Source organism: Ammospiza nelsoni, chromosome 10 (assembly GCF_027579445.1).
Source record: "Ammospiza nelsoni isolate bAmmNel1 chromosome 10, bAmmNel1.pri, whole genome shotgun sequence".
Classification (NCBI taxonomy): Eukaryota; Metazoa; Chordata; class Aves; order Passeriformes; family Passerellidae; genus Ammospiza; species Ammospiza nelsoni.
The window spans coordinates 14,587,521-14,606,598 of record NC_080642.1 but is presented as its reverse complement, the minus strand read 5'-3'; the positions used below and the strand labels follow the sequence as shown (position 1 = coordinate 14,606,598).

At 37.6% G+C, this 19,078-nt stretch overlaps 1 protein-coding gene across 1 annotated transcript; it reads left to right on the top strand.

The window, feature by feature from the left end:
* TRPC1 (transient receptor potential cation channel subfamily C member 1) lies at nucleotides 1-17,954 on the top strand. Its single transcript, XM_059479334.1, has 13 exons — nucleotides 1-257; nucleotides 1,390-1,544; nucleotides 2,762-2,863; nucleotides 3,701-3,903; nucleotides 4,661-4,792; nucleotides 6,048-6,243; nucleotides 7,191-7,527; nucleotides 9,039-9,178; nucleotides 11,225-11,368; nucleotides 13,943-14,118; nucleotides 14,261-14,462; nucleotides 14,983-15,177; nucleotides 16,035-17,954. Exons 1-13 carry the CDS (start codon nucleotides 122-124, stop codon nucleotides 16,260-16,262), a joined length of 2,346 nt encoding a protein of 781 aa, XP_059335317.1. The 5' UTR covers nucleotides 1-121; the 3' UTR covers nucleotides 16,263-17,954.
* Nucleotides 17,955-19,078: the final 1,124 nt, after the last annotated feature.

Sequence of the window (19,078 nt, the reverse complement as noted above, 5' to 3'; positions counted from 1 at the left end):
GCCCTGCCCGCCCGCCGGGCGTGACCCGGCCGGGGCCGCTGCCCCGCTCGCCGGCGGTGCCGAGGGGCAGCGGCGGCGCCGCCACATCCCCCGCCCGGGTCCGCATGGGCCTGGCGGAGCTATGGCCGCCCTGTACCAGAGCGCGGACCCGTCCGCCTCGGCCTCGCCCAACAAGCTGCTGGCGCTGAAGGATGTGCGGCAGGTGAAGGAGGAGACGACGCTGGACGAGAAGCTTTTCCTGCTGGCCTGCGACAAAGGTACCCGGCCCGCCGCCCGGCCCGGCCCCCCTCAGCAGCTCGCTCCGAGGGCTGGAGCCGTGGCCGGGTGCCAGCCCTGCGCTGCCTCCCCTGGCCCGCCGTGCGGTCCCGCCTGCGGCTGCCATGGGGCAGCGCGGGGTGAGCGGGAAGGGAGGCGCGGGGCCGCTGCTGCGCGTTCGGGAGGCATTCGGTTTGTGTCGGAGGAATGTGGGAGGTGTTCGCTGTTAAAAGGGTCTCTGATTAGAGAGCTGCTGTAAAACTGGGCTTATCTGGACATCCCCAGTATACGCGAGACCAGTATGCTGCGATTTGCACCACTGGTGGCGGATGGGAAGAGATTTGTCTTTCTAAAACACGCTGCTTGCTTTAAGCCTATGTTTAGTTACTTTTGAGTCGGAACGTGGCCTTAAATCAAACTGATCTGAAAAGGTTCTGAAACGTTGGATTCTAGGGTATGCTTATAATGATAATGCTTTTAATGCGTGTCTGGAGCATGAGCAGGGCTGCCGGAGCTCAGGTTCGCTCACAGCCGCAGGGCCGTTCCTGCACTGGCGTTTGCCAGCGAGCTCAGCAGTTTGCTCTGGGACCCTCGCTGGTGCGGTGCCTTGCATCTGCACAGCCCGTGAGTCTGTCCTCAATATCGGAGGAAGCCATGGCTTTCTCTCTTTAACTATAGACAGAGGTTCAAGGAGCTAAATTCTGCGTCATAACAAGAAAAGTAACAAAACCCAGTTGTCTGTAAAAAAATTGGTTCAGTACTCTTGGTATGTATTTTACTGTATTCTACATATACTTCTCTAAGTATTCTACACTGAGATCTGTCTTGGCCGTAGTCTTCTGTGTTGTAATTTGTTACCCTAGAGACGGTTTTGGAAAGCACCCGTGCTTTTGTGTGTTTGTTTTTAGGACTGAAACTAAAGGGGTGGATTGAAGTACATGTCCAGTGCTTTCCTGAAATATCTTCAGTTTTCTGAGAATGCTTATGTACCTTGACTTCTTACTTGTCTGATAGACTCAGTTACTGTTGTCATCTATGGAATAGTCTCTTGTTTGACGGTAGCTGGTACTTAAAATCATCACATGCTTTTATTGCTTTATAATATGAAGTGATATCCCTGCCTTACTTCTGCAGGTGACTATTACATGGTTAAGAAACTCTTAGAGGAAAACAGCTCAGGTGAAATGAACATAAATTGTGTGGATGTGCTTGGACGAAATGCTGTTACTATAACGATTGAAAATGAAAACTTGGACATACTACAGCTGCTTTTGGATTATGGCTGCCAGGTATCCAACACACGTTATTAAAAATGTTCAGTGTAGTCATGTGTTTTCTTTGTTAATCTGGCAGAGTTTGGACATAAACGCAGTCTGCCTTTTAGGCAGTACATTTCCAGTAAATTGGAAAAAGTAATTGTGAAAGTGATTTCTTGTCACAACTTGACTTTTCTAGTGGAATTTTATTGGCTCATGGCAAATGTATAAGTAACATTTGCTATGATGTTAACAAGTTTGAGTTTTATTTTAAATGTTACTCCTGCTGCTGATACAATGCATGCATTATCCTCAAGAAAAAAAGAACATGGTTTGAGTGCCTTATATTAAAAAAGTGTAAAATGCAAAAATCCTTTTGGCTAGAGTATATTAACTTTATAAATGGTAACACAGAAAAATTCACATTATGTTAGTTGATTTTAAGTTAAGGCAAACATGCATTTCTCTGGTTACTTGTTAGACTTGATCTGTGCTTGATGGCAGGGCAGTTTCCTACCAACAAGACTTCCTTAGATGTATGTAGCATCTCTGCTACTGGTGGGAGAGGTGAAGCTGTGATGGATCAAATATGTAAGACAGGGAAAAGTAGCATCTTTTGTTACATTGTTTGATATTGGGCATGAATAAAACCACAATCTTTTCTGCACCTGAATTAGTGGCAGTAATAAAAGCTGTGTCTTTTATTCTTTTATTTTTTTTAAGTAAAATTCCAAATTTTTGGAAATGAATCAAGAAGAATAATATTATTTGTAGGGAAAATGAAAAGCTGCTTATCTCAGTGTAATAGAAGGTGCAGAAGTGGTTGGTTACCAGACAAGATGGAAAAAGCTTATTTTTCTAGCTGTACCCCAGAATTACAGATGCAAGGCTGAAGCATCCCATAGGCCTGAGCTGTGTTATGTTTACACTTGCTTTTAATCTAATAGACCTGGTAAATTGGGTCTTTAAACTTATTTTTTTAAGTCTTTTGCATCATCTTTGCTGGAAAGTAATTTATTCAATTGATTCCTCTTCTGTTGGTGCAGTGATGCAAATTGTCACTAATGCTGTGTGAACTCCTGCAATGGCAACCTGAATTTGTATCCTGATCATATACCTGGTGATAGTACAGAACATCATTTTAGTACTTGGAAATAAAATTTTAAAAATGCAGTTTGGCTTGAGTTTGTCTCTTTGTGCTGTTGAAGTTACTGCATATCATTTTCACATATGATTTGTTTTCTTTGTAGTCCTCGGATGCACTTTTGGTGGCTATTGACTCCGAAGTAGTGGGAGCTGTTGACATTCTGCTTAATCACCGACCTAAACGATCCTCCAGGCCAACCATTGTGGTTAAGTGTTGCTACTCCTCGGTTTTTGGTTGGGGCTGTGAAGGCTATTGCTTTTTTGAGTACCTATAGTGTGTAAAACAATGTTCTTAAATTCTGCATCTGTAAGAAGATGATAGAGTCTAGACGCCAGGGATTCTTTTTGTAACCTCTTTTTGTCTTGAAAGATGACATACATGATTTTGCTTTTTCACCTAAGGAGTCCAGTGGCTTTATACCTGCCAAACACATGACTAGTTCAGAGGAGAAAAAACTTAGTGGTTATAAATCTTTTCTAGTAGTCTGTTTGCAAGGTAGTTAGCAGCCTTGACTTATAAAGTGTTTATTCATGTATTGAAACTTCACAGATTTTCAGAGCAAATCTATAAACATCAGACCTTCACCTTGAAATTAAGCAATTGAAGCTTGCCTTGTCAATGCTTCAGTACCAAAAACTCCTAAAAACACAAATTGGAGGTGGAGGCAGGGAAGGAATAAGGTGTTGAGTAACAGAGTATGGGACGTTCAGGATATTTTATCTGCACTTCAGTATTAAATACAGTCTTTTTTTTTTTTTTCACAAACTAGAGCAAAATAACAATTTCTGATATCCCATGTCTATTGGAAAACTAGGCAGTATTTCTATGTAAATAAAGCAGAAAAGTATCTGGGTCTGTTCTTCTTTTTTAGTATTTATCTGACAAGTGTTTGAATGTTGTTACGTATTTTTCTTTCTGTTCCTGTTATGAAACACTGGCAAGTGTTTTAAAGGAGAAATTCTTGATTGTACAGTCAAAAACCCCCTTACATGTGGTAGAACAGTAGGTAATAAGTGTAGATACTTCCTTTATTTTTTTCCAGAAATTAATGGAACGCATTCAGAACCCAGAGTACTCAACAACCATGGATGTGGCACCAGTAATTTTAGCTGCTCATCGTAACAACTATGAAATTCTCACTATGCTGTTGAAGCAAGACATATCATTACCCAAACCTCATGCTGTGGGCTGTGAGTGCACCCTGTGCACTGCCAAGAACAAAAAAGATAGTCTGCGACATTCCAGGTAACACTTAGCAGTTATGAGCCATAAAAAAGGTTCTTCATTCTCTGGCATTGCCTGGGTCACATTCACTATGTTTCCTATTTCTTTTTAAGGTGAAGTTTGAGTGGATTCCTTTAATATATTGTAGCTCTTGTTGTGAGAGGTGGTAGTTCTTGGGCATGAGTTGTGCCTGAAAAGGCTGGTGGGAGGCAGTGGCTTTTTTCCATTTTGGTTTTATACTTTTAGTCACTGTGCATAGTCACTGTGTGCCTTTGCTTTCTAGCAGGTGTGCCTCAAACATTCTAGCTACCTTTGACTTGGGGACATAGGGACCATGCAAATAAAATTCTTCTCAAAAGTTATTTGAGTTTTTGGCGTTGAACTACAACAGACACGTTCTGGTATCCATCCTATTCCCTATATCATTAACTTCAGTATGAGAAAAGATGTCAGGGTATCCAAAGCAGACAAATAATAGAAATATTTGAAGTAGCAGCTCTTAATTTAATCTAGAACTTCTGCTGATGTACTGATAACAGTGGAAGTAGTGAGGAAAAGAAGAGGGAACCAGATTGGCCGATTTTGGATACTTAAGGGTTCTAAATATGTCATGTATCTTTCAGGACATAATGCAGTTAATGCTTGTAGTGTCTGATTTGAAAAAAACATTGTTTTGTCTTTCATCTGGCCATTTTAGGCAAACCTTTGGAACAGGTTCTGGTTTGAAGGTGCTAATGAAATAAAACATCTTTGTTTTGTTTGCTGTTCTTTTGTCCAGGTTTCGTCTTGACATTTATCGGTGTTTGGCCAGTCCTGCCTTAATAATGTTGACAGAGGAGGATCCAATCCTAAGAGCTTTTGAACTTAGTGCAGACTTGAAAGAATTAAGCCTTGTTGAGGTTGAGTTCAGGTAACACAAATCAATTGTAATATTTTTATGTAATTACAGGTGTAGAAATATGTTTGCATTAGAAAAAGTTTATTCTTCGTTTTGTGTAAATGGAGTGTTTTAGCTGATAATTAGACATAATAAGTTACATGATATAATTTATGCCTCCTTAGTAGTCATTTCGACAGTTTAATTACTTTAAATCCTTTTAGGTATAGACACTTTAATGTGTCTAGTTGCACCAACAGCTCAAATTTCAGCTCTACTCTGCAAAAATAAACAGAAATTATGCTAAATGCTGACTTAGTTGGAAATTATACACCTATTAATCATACCAATATCTCATTAGTACTCTGCACTTTTTTTCTGTATTAGGGTAGAAGTATGCAATACCTTATTTATACTGACCTGACTCCTGTTGGGAGTTGTTTTGGGTATTGTTTCTTAACTTTGCTCATTATAAGACTTTGAAGAGCACATATGTGTATATATTTAAAACATACATATGTGTGTAGAAGACTTCATGCTGAAAATGCTCTATATGATGAACAAATGCTCAGTGTAATTTCATGTTTAAACAATGCAGATTTTTACCATTTTGTAACATACCAGCACAAAAGCTTTCCAAGAATGTGAAAGCAAGTGTTTATATAAGGTAAAGTTCTACTTTCCTAAATACGTGAATTTTCTATAAATGTGAATTTTCTGCATTTTAGCTGCCTATCTTTCTTAATAAGAGTTCAATTGTTGCATTTTTGTGATACAGCGTGGCATTAAAATGGACTGTGTGCAAGGTGAGACAAGGCAATCATGTGGTTTCTTTTCATGTGTTTAGTACATTAATACATAATATTTAGTGAATAGATTTTAGTTTTCAGATGACAGGAATAAAGCAAAACCCCAAAGAATTTCCTGTCCAATTGGAAAGTCCAAGTGATTAATTACCAGTGCCATATTTTGTGACAAATGCACTCTCATGTCCTGGAAATAACTCTAATCTTCAACTCTGTGTATGGACCTCATGACATAGAATTTATGTGCTGTAAGTGTGTGTGCCAGATTTTCTTTAGTGATCTTGCAAGCTAAACAGAAATGGAAATGTCTGTATATTACATGGTGAAAACTACTCAGAGTTGTCTTAGGAATCCTTGGACCTTGACATAGGACTTCTGGAGTGGTTTCTTTTAATTTGTCTCAATCCCAAAAGTGGCTAGTTTGTGATTGAATGGGAAATCCAGGCCCAGTGTAAAGTCCATACTGCTTCTGTGTGTTTCAGAAATGATTATGAGGAGCTCGCTCAGCAGTGCAAAACCTTTGCTAAAGATTTACTTGCACAAGCACGGAATTCCCGGGAGCTGGAAGTGATTCTGAATCACACCTCCAGCGATGAGCATGTAGACAAGCGAGGATTGTTGGAGGAGAGGATGAACTTAAGTCGCTTAAAACTTGCAATCAAGTATAATCAGAAAGAGGTTTGTCTTTGCAGTAACTCGATAGACTAATTAAATACTTTGTTGTTCTGCCTGTGGGCACAGAAGTGGAAATAAACATGCAGGAGTTATAGAAGATATGGTAATACACAGGTATCAGTATGTGAAACTAGGATGCTGCAAGATACTGAGGGATTCTTCAGTGTTTGCTGTGGAGGTGAATGTATACTTCTGTGTTGAAGTATAGGCCACTGCTTTTTTATGAACAGCTCGGGCAGTGGTAATTATTTATTCAGTTCCTCATTAAATCCTTGCCTAGAGAGGCATGGATCCTTAGGTGCCAAACATGATTTATCATCTTCTCACTGGTCATTGACTGTTCAGCTTTGTCTCAGGCCTTGCCTGTGCTGTTCAGTAATTAGATTGGACCTGTGCTAGTATAACTGAATAGCCCCTCTGTTCCAGAACAGCAGCACTTTTTATGCCATCAATGTGCAACTTCCTCCATGCAGTAGGTTATTGTAATTTTTGTCCCTTCATAAATTATAATTCTAATTATCTGTGCTGGAATGTGAATATTTGTGGGATTCTAGTAGAAGGATCAAGGACAGAGTGGAAGTTTCCTTTTCAAGCAAAATTCATTTTTAGTTAGCATTTGCAAAAGGAATTACATAATTCTGTCTGTTCTACATGTCTAGGCTTAAACTGTTTGAAATGCACACCTTTTGAAAGTCATAAGCTGTAATTCTGGAGTGCCCTACAACCAGTATTACACATTTCTGGCCTGCATTCATCAAGCACACTGAAGTATTTTGGTGATCCTCTGGGTTTGAGCATAGCTTGCTTTTATTACAGGGCTTGGAAAATAATGACTTTTTTGTATGGTATACATATAGTTAGAAAATTAATTTTAATGATGCAACTTAGTAATGCGTGTGAAGAAATCTGAGAGTGATTCCTTGTTCGTTTCTCCCCCTCCTTCCCCCCAGTTTGTTGCCCAGTCCAACTGCCAGCAGTTTCTGAACACGGTGTGGTTTGGGCAGATGGCCGGCTATCGGCGCAAGCACACCTGCAAGAAGATCCTGACTGTTCTCATGGTTGGCATTTTCTGGCCAGTCCTGTCCCTCTGTTACTTGTTAGCTCCTAAATCTCGAGTAGGTCGAATAATTCACACTCCTTTTATGAAGTTTATTATTCATGGAGCTTCATATTTCACATTTCTGTTATTACTTAATTTGTACTCCCTTGTCTACAATGAGAACAAGAAGAATACAATGGGACCAGCCCTCGAGAGAATAGACTATCTTCTGATAATATGGCTTATTGGTAGGTATGATTTGAGTGGATTGGATGACAGTTGCTAAATATATAAAAAACATATGATAAATATATTTTAAAATGCCATTTTAGTGGTGAATCAGCAATAAGTAATAATGCAGTCTTTCATGATCAGTTCTGTAATGCTGGGTTGGAAAGTAGTTAACAAAATTTGGGCTTGCTGCGCAGTTGGCATGTGGTTTAAAGAAAGAAGTATATGTTATGTGTGTTTATGTATGCATGCTCCATCTTTAAAGACAGATTGGAGGTGTGCAGTTACCTCATGCTTGTTTCAAAACACAAAAACAAGTATTATTTTCCCATGTTACAGTTTTCTATGTCATTGTCACCCATTATCATAACTGTAGCAGAAAGGCTGCATGTCACTTCTGGTTGATGCAGCAGAGGGAGCACAGGTATCATTTTTGCTGAGTTCTCAAGAACTTTTAGTTAAATGTTCATAATTTTTACCTTGTTTTTGATTGTCTGGCATGCAATTGTTTTGACATTAAAATTTATCTTTCTTAATGAAAGGTAATTAGATATGTATCATTTGTTTAATTGGGCTTGTAAAAAACAGTGATATGGTAAAAAAATAACAGTTTTTATTTAAGTAATTCTGAGTGTGATTTATTTGATATTTTAGGGTGAGAGGATTTTTGTGTAGTAATGATCCCTTTCACAATTGAGCTATATTAAAACTGTGGAGCAGTTCTTGCAGATTTTGGAAGTATATAGTATCCCACACACAAACACAGGCAGGTCTTAAAAGAAACTTGAAAACTTCATATTTTGAGTACAAGTCAGATTCCTCCATTGCTTTGAAATTAAATATTATAATTTTATAAATTCTTTTGTTCCATCAAGTCTGCTGGCAAAGTGTGTCATTAGGTGGTCTTGGTAATTTTAATTAAAGGCTATAGAAATTTATTTTTTCTGCATGTAATACTGTAATGTGGATTTCAAGTAGGATTTAAAAATTATATCTAAGCAAACATGGTCATTAAAATGGAGTTATTTTTCACATCATTGAATCTCAAGTTTTTTAATAGTAATTGCATTTATAGTTTAAATGCTTATTTTGTAATGACATTATATTGATTCCTTGTAAATAGTCTAAGTTGATAAAAAACATATTTAGAAAGTATTCTGCAAAATCAACTGGAATTAAAAGAATCAAGTAACAAAGGTTGTCTTACATTATTGTATTCCACAGTCCCATTAAAATACTCCCTAAAAATCACTGTCAGAATGGCCACAGCAGAATTTGTTACACTTTGGGCTTGTAACAAGTTTTGTGTTGTTCTGGGTGAACTTTCAAAATCATGAATACAGATATGTTCCATGGGAAGATAGAGCAACAGAACTCCAGTTGTTTTGTGTGTAAATATCTTCTTCTGTTTTTACTGATTCTGTAACAAATTCAGTGTAAAATACATAGTGGTTATATGTAAAGTAATACCTGTTCAGTGCAATGGTTTCACTTGCCTGGGCTTTATTTTTTCCCTTTTTCCCTGCAGGAATGGTGTGGTCAGATGTTAAGAGGCTCTGGTATGATGGTTTAGAAGATTTTTTAGAAGAGTCCCGCAATCAGCTTAGTTTTGTCATGAATTCCCTTTATTTGGCAACTTTTGCCCTCAAAGTCGTTGCCCATAACAAGGTGAGCACCAATCTCCATAGACCAAAGCTGCTCTCGGGCTGACTGAGCAGGTGTGGTTTTATACATTGCTGCAAAACACCTGCAGATGTGTTCCACATGGTGTGCTAGAAGCAGGGAGTTGTGGTGCAGTTGCAACATCAGTAACAGCCTGGGATGGGGTGCAGTGTGGGTTTGGGCTGAAATGCTCTGTGTGGGACAGGCCATGGAGGGTGGCAAGGCAAGGGTCACAAGGAGGTGACAAGACCTTGGGTCTTGTTGCACCTTGGTCTTCATAGCGCCATTGATCAGGCAAATGGGAGTTAAAAACACATCAGGACATGTCCAACTACTTGGAGACCCCAAACAGAGCTACTGTCTTCCTGTAGGAGCTGCCTGGTCTTCCAAATGGCTTGATTTTTGTTTAGGGAAATGCATCTTATCAGATTGGGCATTTGAGCTTGCCTGACTCCATTTAGTACTATGCAGAAAGCTAATAATAGTCTCTATGTTTGGATTGCCTGGTGCATTTTTGTTATAGAAAGTTTTATTTAGCTTTTGATTACATATGCTCAAGTGTCGTAAGTGCTGGATTTTAATTGGTTTTTACTTGGTGGGGCTTTTTTGGTTGGGGTTTTCTTTGGTAGTAGGGATAAGAGTCCTGAGACCACAGAGGAGCCTTGTCTTGTCTCTATGAAAAGCCATCTGGATTTGATGGAAAATACGAGTTGTGAAAATGATCATTGCCATTCTGTTGCATGTATTGTTAACCACACAGCACATGGCAAACTGCCAGACCAGTTGAATGTGAATATTACAGCAAAATCCAAGCCAGTGCAGTAGCACCATTATTGTGTCTTAAAAACTACAAGTTGACAGCTGTCTGGCATTTTGAAGGAAAATAAACTGGTTCATTTCTTTCCAACTTGGTGTTTGGCTCATTTTTCTATCCTAGCATTCATTCAGAGGCTGGTAATAGTTTGGAAAGGAAGGCTCCATTTCTTGGAAAAAAATAGAGGGAGAATGCCACATTGGGCTGCTTTCCCAGCCATTTGCTTTGCAACCAGCATGTCTCTAGTAGTAGTTCCTTTGCTGAGATAAGACCCATTGTTGCCAATTTAAATTGTAACCTTTTTGAACATGCAGGACTCCTGTCCTATACAATAGGCATATAATGGGGGTTTTTCCCCTTTTATATGTCCAAATTTATTTTTATAGTTTACTAATCATATGGCAAACCAAGTAAAAATGTTTAATTTGCATCTTAGGTCCGTTATAGGCCCTAAAGCTGTAAGAAATAAAGGAAGAATCTGTGTAGCAGAAGGATTTGTACACGTGCAGTTGCAGTGTGCGGGAAAATACTATCCCTATTTCTTGCCATCTTTGTGCTGCAGACTTTTGGGTGTTACTGTAAAGCAGCTCAGAGTTCCTTGATTTTTGAATGTCCATTTTGAGACAACAGAAGCTGGTAATATAAATGCTGAATGTTCTTAGCCAAACCAAAAGTTAGGAATCTGTGGATATTCTCTGAATAAGTTGAATAGTAGTACTTAGTGGGTAATACATCAAACAGCAGTTTACTTGTGACTCCCATTCTCTGTAGCCGTTCATAAAATCTGTGAAAGTTCTAAGTCTTTCCAAAACTGTTTAAGATCAGCTGTCACCACATTGCAATTGCATGTGTACCTTGGTTTTCTTTGTAGCATCTCAATATTGTTTTTTACTGAAGCCTGTTACACAAGGCAATGCACATGTTTATATAATAAAGTTCCCAAGTCCCCGTTTCAATAGACCGTGCAAAACAGAGTAGAAGTGAAGGCAGAACAGAGAATAAATGGTTTGAACAAGTGAGTGACAGAGTTAGGTGTTCAATTTAAATTCTCTAAATTCTGGCTCCCTCTGGAATGGCTTTTGAAATGCCTTTGAAACAGGTATGACACCTATGAGTGACATATGTTAATTTATTTTATGCTGTTGCCTGTTTTGGAAGTAGAAGTAGGGAGAGGTGTATGGGTACATTTCTGTATTTATAATGTTAGTGATCTCAACTTGTCCTTTTTTATGTTGCAGTTTCATGATTATGCTGAAAGGAAGGACTGGGATGCATTCCATCCTACTCTAGTGGCAGAAGGGCTTTTTGCCTTTGCCAATGTTCTCAGTTACCTGCGTCTCTTCTTCATGTACACAACCAGCTCCATTCTGGGACCACTCCAGGTGAATATCATTACTGTTTGAAAAAAATATTAAACATCATTTGCTAATAAGAGTCTTATTTAAAATAGGAAAAAAGGTTAAAGTAAGAAAGTGAAAAGTAGAAAGAAGTGATACTGCATTGAAGTTTGTTGTTTTTTAAATTAATTTCTTGTGTAAAACATTAATTCAGATGGGGAAAGGTAAGAAAAAGAGTGAAAGACTTTGTGTAGTTCTGTTAGGGTGTTTTTCCATGATAGCTGTACCTATACTGTCTTTTTGTTTTCATCTGTTCTAAGCATAACATGCCAGCTAAGTTTCCACAGTTTGGAGGGTATAAGGATTAGGTTCTTCCTGCAGTTTTATGAAAATAATTGCCTTAGCTTCTTGTTTCTAAAGCAATAGATGAATGAGTGTATAGCAAGGAAGAGTAATCAGAAGCCTTTCTGTTTATGTCTGTCATCTCATTAAAGTTGCACCTCAAGTTATGCAAATTGCTTTTGTTTGAAAAATATAAATCTGTCTAGAGTATTGAAATACTCACCTATTTATTGGCAGTTATAAGAAGGGAGAACAGGTTTCTTCTTACTTGGTATTTGTTGGAGCCTTCCACTAATGATGACAGTAAAACCTCCCACATTTTAATTATCTAATTTTCTGTTACACATTTTAAATGGAAATGTACTTGCACACTTTGAAAAAAGTACTGAAGTCTTGATGTTGCATTAAGCGTTAGGGTTGTACAAATTGATTAAACACTGAAGTCTTTCCACATTTTAAAGAGATTCACTGTTTAATGTGCAAGTTTATTTATGTACTAGATCTTTCACAAGTTTTTTATTAGGAGGCTGTGTTGTGAAATTTTCCAAGTAAATAAAAACAGTCAACAGTCACCCCATTCAGAGGCACACAGGAGCTTACGTTATTACTGCTGGCCAGTAGGGCTGGTGCAACAACTCTTACAGTATTTTCTGAAAGTAGGTCACAAAGTTCAGATGGTGGTAATCAAATATGGGATGCAAACCCAACAGTGGGGGGCAAGGGAAGGCAGCTACTGTGTTCTCTTGGTTCTTAGAGTTAATTTAAGCCTTCAGTTACTTGACTCATAGGCTAATAAAACCTGTAATAATCCAGATTTGTAAATTGGCAGTGTGGGGTGGATTTTATTATTAACAGAAGGTAGAATAGTACTTCCCTAGATGAGATAATTAGATTTCAAGTGCTTAGAAGTTGTAAATACTTAGAGAGGGAAAGCATCAAACTATGAAGAAAGCAACTGGCATTTGGGATGGGTTGTTACACTCTCTTCCAAACAAAATAGTTTTGGGCATTTTGCACTTTTTGTGCATTCCTATTTCATCTACTTTGTCTCTCTCTTGACAGGAACCATGTGTTAAAGGGAAAATGTTTTGTTGTTGGGATTTGGGTTGGGTTTTTCCATTGAAGGGTCAGATGTGATGAAACAGTTTGATGGGGGTACAGTGATCCTCTGAGCAAACATGCACAGAACTGGTGCAGAGCTCTGCCCACAGCTGCAGAGTCTCCATGGCCATTACAAACTGTACAGACTCTGAATGTGCTGTGCTGCATGAGGTACTTGGTGAGGTTCCAGCAGCAAAGGAGGGAGCAGGAATTCATCTCCCAGTGAAGCTGTACTTGCAAAATCTGGCAATTGTGTTACAGTTCTGGACTGTGAGTTGGTACAGATTTTGATTCATATAGGTCTGGGCTTTCCACACACTGATTTATATAGATTAGATCCACCCAATCCCACATTTCATATATTTGCATTCTTTATAATGGTACATTGTTCTGAAGAAGTTTATAAGAAGACTAATTAAATTATATAAGTAGTTTATGCTGTGTCTGTGTAAAAATTAGGGTTTACGTCAAAAGCAAATCAAGGTCTTTCCTGTGTTGGAAAAAATCACAAGCATATGATTCAGTTTTTTTAAAGGTGCTGTATTTCTAATGTTGCAAAGTTCTGTATAGGATATTTTGAATTGGAAACTAATGATCTGAATTTACTGTCATACCTTGTATGCTTTATCCTTCAATTTCTGTGTGTCTACACACATGTTTATTTAAAATCATACATAAAATGTACAGTGAGCTAATTTTGTATTCTGCAGATGGGCTTTTGCATACTGCTTTTTTTTTAATTAGTGATAAATTATTCCAAATGTTTTGATTAATTCAGTGTTCTTCTAAGTGTTTTCTTATATTTCTATGATGGCATTTATGGTAAAATTCATTTCATTTACTGCTTTTGTCTGTTGACCTGTGAGTTTCTTATTACCATTGGTATTGCAAATAAGTAACAAGGTGTACATGCTATTGCTTATGGTTACTTGGAGGACATTAATTTTCCAGGCGATGTTAAAATTACTTATATATTATTTTTAATATCTAGAATTTTTCTCTGAAAAACAATACAAGGTTGTCTCCTGACCTTAAGATCTGTTTAGCATATCAAAATTTAACTTAAATATTTAAAATGTAAGTAGATCTTTTTTGTTGCTCAAAGGCTGAAGGAGACAATACAAATAAAAAATAACTACATGTTTTACTAAAATTAGAAATAAATCTATTTCACAGATTTCAATGGGGCAGATGCTACAAGATTTTGGAAAATTTCTGGGCATGTTTCTTCTTGTCTTGTTCTCATTCACAATTGGATTGACCCAACTTTATGATAAGGGATTTACTGTAAATGAAGAGAAGGACTGTGCGGGCATTTTCTGTGAACAGCAGAGCAACGACACGTTCCATTCGTGAGTTTGAGATCTTAAAATAACTGTATTGTTTTAGCCTTAAATCCCAAGTAATTAAACAGAACTGGATTTTTTCACTGATCTTAAACTGACGTTTACACTTCTGGCGTTTCCCTAACCAGATTTTCCCTTGTTTCTGTAGGTTTATTGGTACATGTTTTGCTCTCTTCTGGTACATATTCTCCCTGGCACACGTCGCAATCTTTGTGACACGTTTCAGCTACGGTGAAGAATTACAGTCTTTTGTGGGTGCTGTTATTGTTGGGACCTACAACGTGGTGGTTGTGATAGTATTAACAAAACTCCTTGTGGCAATGCTTCACAAAAGTTTTCAGCTGATAGCAGTAAGTGGTGTCTGATTAATTACCAATTACCTGTATCTTTGGATTTTACACAAAATGTCTTCTGATGGTGTGTAAACTCCTGGTCTGTAGACCTCATGGATGAGCTCTGTCTGTGAACTCATATTTTTCCTTCAAATAAGAACCTTTTATTTGCTTTGATTAAAAAAAAAAATTGTAATTTCCATGTTGAATATATATAGGGCTTTGGCCCCCTGGTAATTGAAGACTTTCTTGATACAATGGCTGTTCAAATGCTGATTTTGATATGTGTGGTGCTTTAGCATTTGATCTGGGTATTGATCTATACTTTCAGATTGTTATACTAGGAATTGAAGAAAGATATACTTGTTTTAAGTATTTAATGTTAGAATATTCAAGCAAACCTATGTTCTATCCATTAAAATGCTATATAACCAAAATTAAATAATGGTCAGTTTTTCAGGTATGAGCAAACTAAACTTAGAAAATAACCTATTAATATTTGTGTTTCTTTTCTCTGTTAATTTTTCTGATGTTTTAGAATCATGAAGATAAGGAGTGGAAGTTTGCTCGTGCCAAGCTTTGGCTTAGCTACTTCGATGATAAATGCACGCTCCCCCCACCTTTTAACGTTATTCCCTCTCCCAAGACCATTTGTTACCTTTTCAACAGTCTCAGTAAATGGATCTGCTCTCATACATCAAGTGGCAAAGTGAAACGTCAGAACAGCCTCAAGGTGAGGAATGGTTGGGCAAGCTCTGAGCTCGGCAGCAGGAAAAGTGCTGCTTACTGAAATGAAAACACAGATTGCTGCATGAAGCTGCCTGTCAGAAGGTGAATGCTACAAAGAGAAATAGGAACTGCAGAATTATGGGTGTTGCATTCAAGATAAATATGTGTTACTTATTTCTACTTAAGTAAGGTTTTATTAACTTTCTGGTTTGGAAATTTCAACCCACTTCCCTCCAACTCCCAATTCCCCCAGAAATAGTCTGAAAAAAAATGCTTTGATTGAATGAAAACACACAGAAACCTCAAGGAAGTATGTGCTAATCTCAAAAACGGTGAGGTTAGAATATTCTTTGGAGAATGTAATTGGTTTTAAACATATTACAGAAGTGTCAGAATAAATAGCCAATAAAGATCACTGAAGCCTCTCATTGTTGGGCAAGGGATTTTTTGTTTGTTTATTTTATAAACATTTTTGCACCCTGCAATTTTGCATACTAATTTTGCATCTTCTTGCTGATGAAAATAGCGCTAAATAAACAAATTCAAGCACTTTATGGAATTTGCACTGAGAGACATTCAGGGTTATGGAAGTCTTGATTGCTCACAGAAAAATTAACCAAGCCAGGTAGATAAAAATTTTCAGGTTTGCTGGTACAGAAGATTATAATATAATGTGAATTTTGTGGACAATCTATATGTGTTGTATATTTGTGTACATCAGGATGTATTTAAAAAATAGCTTTGTTATTTTGCTCTCATTTCTTCTCTGTAGGATTGTATATCCTACTGTGCTCTGTAGGATATACAGGCTTTAGGGCTCAAAAATCCCTTCCATAGTAAATATGCTGTGTTTGTTTAAAGGAATGGAGAAATCTGAAGCAGAAGAGAGATGAGAATTACCAAAAGGTGATGTGCTGCTTAGTGCACCGTTACTTGACTTCCATGAGACAGAAGATGCAGAGTACGGATCAGGCCACTGTGGAGAACCTCAATGAACTGCGGCAGGACTTGTCAAAGTTCCGCAACGAAATGAGAGACCTGCTCGGCTTCCGAACTTCCAAATATGCTATGTTTTATCCAAGAAACTAAGACCTAACCTTTAAACAAAAGGTGTGTGCTTTTAAAGACACATAGGTGAAAGTGTTGACCTAATTCTGTTGCCAGATCATATAGGTAAGATCATTGCACAAAAATACATTTGAAAATGCATTTGTGTGAGTTGCAGCTCGGTGCCCAAGTGGTCAAAGTGAATGCAAAAACAAATACACTAATTTTCTTAACCTCTTAATCTTGGTATGTATATAAAATTTGTATATAGGAGTTTTTTAAATGTTCCTCAGACTGATTGTGACTGTCAGGTGTTAGAGCTTCAGAACTAGCACAATGTGTTTCTTTCTTCTATTTTTGCCGTTTGTTCTTTTTTTGATATTGTTTTTCAAGTTGTGGGAGAAGATAGGCTTTTTAAAATGAAAATCCAGCCTGTTTATTTTTAATAGAAAAGTCAGATAAAGAATAATAGAAAATTTCCAGCACAGCTGGAAATGATGTATGACTGTAGGTTACAGTGCATGTGAAGACTGTATGGCTCTGAAAGAGGCAGTTCTAGTTTTGTATGATAACACTGACTGTAAACTAACATTTCTAGAATACAGCAAAGCAAATCATCAAGACTTTTCACTTCTGTGGGAACATTGACATTTTGAACACAAAATTGACCAATCATTTCTTGAATGTTTGTGGTTATGTGTAAGACAATCACACCCTGCTTGGATTTTTCAGCAGTGCCTCAATAGTATATTTTAATATACATGTTAGCATTGGGAACAGAATTTAAAAATTAATCTGTGAACATTTAATGTTTAGTATCTTGGGTTTTTAAAATCTAGATAAATTATGTCAATTATTAAAACCTGTAATTTCATGAGAATGAGGTGAAGCACATGACTGCTATTGTTCGCAGTGCTGAACAATTCCTGTACACTATTCAACTCTTCTTTCTGTGAGGTCATTGAGTCTTGCCATTGGAGAGATGTACTTTAGAAGGGTCTGCTTGACACATATCCTACTTTTAAATCTGGTTTGCTTTTTTCCTATTTTTTTACCAGGATTGTTGCCAAGCTAGACTTTTTTTTTTTTTTGTCAGGTAAAATGTGTTTTCTGAAAATAGTTTATCTGACTTTGCTTACAATGGACAGTAAGGGCTTTGTGGATTTTCTGTGCTAGAGGGTCCTATATGGCTTTATATGCTTATATATAATTCAAGCTGACAAATTGTAACTGAGAAATGTGAGATTCCTGTATTTTTAATTACAAAGTAAGTATATTTATGACAGCTAAGGATTGATGGACAGTTTTGCTGTTATGGTGCTCCTCTGAAATGGTTGTGTGTCCAGAAGGCTCAGGTAGCCATTGTGGTCTTTGACTGCAGTTGATTTTGGGAGATTGACAGAGTGGGGGCTTACATGAATGTTTACTTTTTTGAAGGAATTCTTATAAAACTCTTTCTTGTAAAGGTAATATATTTTCCATACTATGAAATTATGTATTTCTGAGCTAGGTTTTAATACTCCACTTTCAGAAGTGTTAGAGTATAGAGGGATTCTGATCTGTGTTGGCTTTTAATGGGAATAGGAAGTTAACCTCCTGGTTCAAAGCAAAGAGGATCTCTGAGTTTTGTATTTGAAGAGATCTCATGTTTGAATAATGCACCAACATAAAAACTATGTGCTGTGTATGTTATGTATATTCAAGAAAGGAAGCAAATAAAAGCTCTTTGAAAAATACGGTTGTATTAGTATTTGTCATATTGCAAACACATTACATCAGTTACCACACTGAAAGTATTTTTTTGGTCATGTTGAGGTAGTAAGTTTAAGGAAGGTAGCTGGTGTCAGTGTGTTACTGCCTTTTTCCTTCTGGGCCCATCCTGTTTGGTTCAGTGAAATGGCTTCATGCAGCACCATGAAGTGATGCTGGTTCCAGACCAGCTGGTTGGACCCTAGATGCACCAGCAGGTGTTTGGCACTGGGATGGTTAGTGCTGGGAACTGGGGGTATTGACAGTGAATGAAGGAGCTAATGGAGCTATTTCTGAGTGCTTTTCATACATTGAGCAGAGTCCATCAGAGCTGGCTTGGTCGGTGTCTTTGGTGCTATGTTCTACTACAGTGTAGATGGCCTTAGGAAGAACTAGGGCACTTCAGGGCTCTCAGGGGTTTTGGATTGGGAATTCAGGAGTTTTTACTTGTCACTGAAATACAAACCTGCAGAATGAGAGAGACAGATTGTTCTCTGCCATACCTCAGTTATATCATGTTATACATCTCTGTTTTATTTGAAAAGTGCTGTGCTCTTCCAAGCTTTGTGGCTACTAATCGGTACCAAGTGCTCTGTACTGTATTTTTTCTCATAATTTATATGTTTCTAGTTCACCTGTGTTAAATATGCTATTGCTTTCTCATTTGACAGTTTAGTACAGGCTGTTCCAAGGTCTCCCTTATGCTCACTGACAGAATACTTCTAGACAGGCACAGAAACAAAATTTTACCTGTGAAAAAAAAATTGGGGAAACTGGAGTTAACTTGGCTATAGGATTCAGAGTTTCCTTGTACAAATGTTGCTGCAAGTCTTGAAAGGACTAAGTTTTTTAGATAACTGGAAAAGGCTTTTTCTTCCCTTTCATATTAATGTTGGTTTTGTCTTAGAGCTAGCTTTACCTTGATAAATGAAAAATGGAGATGAAAATTTTCATGCATGCATTTGGAGCAGGAAGGTCAAAATCAATGATGATTGAAAGCTTACTTTACTCTCTTGGTGAACTATGGTCTTGTTATTTCTGTAGAAATCATTTCAGAAATTGTGATTAGATCATTTTGATTCTATTTGGTTGCAAGTTGGATTTAAAAT